General features: G+C 45.1%; 1 protein-coding gene across 2 annotated transcripts in view; it reads left to right on the top strand.

Moving 5' to 3' along the window:
• sdccag3 (serologically defined colon cancer antigen 3) overlaps positions 1–2,212 on the top strand; it is a 12,938-nt gene extending 10,726 nt beyond the window's left edge. The window contains exons 8-9 of one of the 2 annotated variants that reach the window (XM_015405260.1): positions 626–765; positions 1,814–2,212. In XM_015405260.1, the coding sequence (XP_015260746.1) occupies positions 626–765; positions 1,814–1,859 (186 nt within the window). In that variant the 3' untranslated portion in view covers positions 1,860–2,212. Of the gene's footprint in view, positions 1–625; positions 766–1,809 lie in introns of both variants that reach the window. The other variant, XM_015405259.1, reaches the window with a different exon arrangement.
• The last annotated feature ends 238 nt before the right edge of the window (positions 2,213–2,450 follow it).

Genomic DNA, 2,450 nt, shown 5'->3' with positions numbered 1-2,450 from the left:
CCAGATAAAACCTTGAAAAGTGAAGAAGATGAAAGGGTTAACTCTCCGGCAGATTAAGGTTAGATAAAAAGCCCATATCAGGGAAATGTTTTCCTCAATCATCTGATCGACTGTTGGAGGAATCTTTATCAATACTTTTCTTATTGGAAGATAAAAACATCCATCTGTGATTAAAAGAAAAACTTTAAAAAATGTGTTCAATAGATATAGAGATACTTTATTAATCCTCAATAGCGGAAATTCTCCTGCCATTAGCTTAAAATGTCAAAGATGTTCCTACTCTGTGCGGTGGTCACATGGACAGAGCTGCCTTATGGTTCCAGCTTCTTCAGACACTAAGAACCTGTAAAGAAATAATTTCCATTACATTCCTATTATTGTCCAAATTAAAGTTTAAATTAATAGATTCAAGAAGTACACCTGAAAACACGGAGTGTCAGAGGCGGGCAGGCTCCACTTCTTTCACCTGAACCTTTTTCTAGCTGTGACCAATCATTCGGGGTCTTGTCCGGGATATTGCTGTTAATGTTGGAACTTCTGTTTGTCTCATTTAGGTTGAATCGGTATAGCTTGAATAGAACCAGCAGGTCAGTCTGGACATCATACTGTTTGTTTGTGTATCCAGGTGGAGATGGACTCCCTACGGGCAGAAAACGAGCGTCTGAAGGCTGCAGAATCTCAGGTTGTCATGACGATGAGACAAAATGCTCAGATGGCATCGGATTACCTAAATAAGTCAGCAAGCCACGCCCACTCCTCCATCAGGTCAGTAACTGCAGAGACATGCGTGAACTGGGTCGTTCCATCCAGATGTTTTACCAGGGCCTGCTGTTTGCCTCCATGTTGGTTTGTTTACTGGTTAGTCTGGTTGGAGGCCAGAGGTTCAGTCAGAGGATCTGATCATGTGACTGTGACGGGGTTCTTGGTTCTCCAAGAATCCAGTCTCAGTCGGGTAACCAGTGTTGGTAGTTTATTGTGCTCATCAATTCAAAGGAGGGTTTCAGCCAAACTATATAAATGTACAAAGTCCTCTGGGCCTCAGCCTCTAGTTACTCTAGCAATGTAACAAAGAAACAGAAAAACAAAATGGCCGCTCTTCTTACCACAGCCCTCAATAAATAGATGAAGCCCCTCCCCTCAGGCTCCATTATTCCTGATTTCCTCACATAACTCTGGCGTTTTAAGCGCTGACTGAGCGTTTCCTCGGGTTTGAACCCAGCAATGACGCCAACAGACTGAAGACGGTAAGTCACCATGGCGTACACACCCGTGCACCCTCAATACACCAGCAGGCAACCAGGGAGAGCTTATGTGTGTTTAGTTAATGAACCGCGACTGTAGGGCTTAGCGCCAGCGTGTCGGTCCTCGCAAGCATAGTATTACTGGAAGGTGTGTGGGGCAGTCAAAGTTAGCAGGTGATTTTCAGTGAGGAGGCAGATTCAGCGCCGTAACCATGGAGCAGACATGGGCAATGTGGAGTCAACAAGTCATCTCCATGTCATGTATTTAATCTACCCAGCCAATTAACCAGGTGAGTCCAATCTGCACAGGTTAATTCATGGTGAAGATTGGACTCACCTGCTTCAGTGGCAGTGGTAGAACAAAAACATGACATGGAGATGACTTGTTGACTCCACATTGCCCATGTCTGCCATGGAGCAGTCCTTTCTGGTGAAACTTGAGCCGAGGTACAGCAGCTCTGAGCATTGAAGTCATTTTCTCAATGGACAGGTTTTAGTTGTAGTTTCTTCTGCCTCCACCAGGTGGAGCCAAACCTCAGCTGAGCGCTGTGTCTGTTCTCACCCTCAGGCAGCTGCTGCAGGAAGCAGACACTTTCCGTTTGGTCTCTCAGCTCCTGAAGTCCATCGATAAGATCTCCACGGAAACCTAAAATCCTGCACTTCAGGATGCGGTCGCCATGGAAACGAAAAGACAGGACGATGGTAGCCCTGGGCATCTTCTTCACTTTGGACTCATTTTTACTTTGAGATGAAGAAAAATACCGAAACTTTTACTGTTGGGTTGATTTCTGTCACCTGATAAAATCCTCTAGTTCCCAAAAACCTCTTCAACATTTTATTTTGGTTTTACTGCAGAATAAATACTGAATTTATTGTTAAAAAGGTATGATCTAAAGCTGCCTGATCAATAAAGGTTTCTACTACTTTTCATCAACAGCTTTAATAAAAACGCAGAAAATGTTGTAGAAGGAGGAGGAAGTGGAGAAAAAAACAGAAAAGCCCTCAGCCAATCAGGGGGCGGAACCTGGACCCTGGTACCTGCCCGGTTCTGAGCGGTCCCTGGTACCGGTCCACACAGAACCGGACAGGTACCAGGGATCCTGAAACACTTTGCAGGATTTCACGTTTCTGTGGAGATCTGTCAGGAGAGCAAAGCCCTCCGGAGGCTGATGGACGTCCGTCCTTCCAGGTTCTTCTGTTGGACTGTGG

The sequence above is a fragment of the Cyprinodon variegatus genome, unplaced genomic scaffold (assembly GCF_000732505.1).
Source record: "Cyprinodon variegatus isolate N-32 unplaced genomic scaffold, C_variegatus-1.0 Scaffold2090, whole genome shotgun sequence".
Lineage (NCBI taxonomy): Eukaryota > Metazoa > Chordata > Actinopteri > Cyprinodontiformes > Cyprinodontidae > Cyprinodon > Cyprinodon variegatus.
The sequence above is the reverse complement of the archived record's forward strand: the minus strand, read 5'-3'. Positions and strand labels throughout refer to the sequence as shown.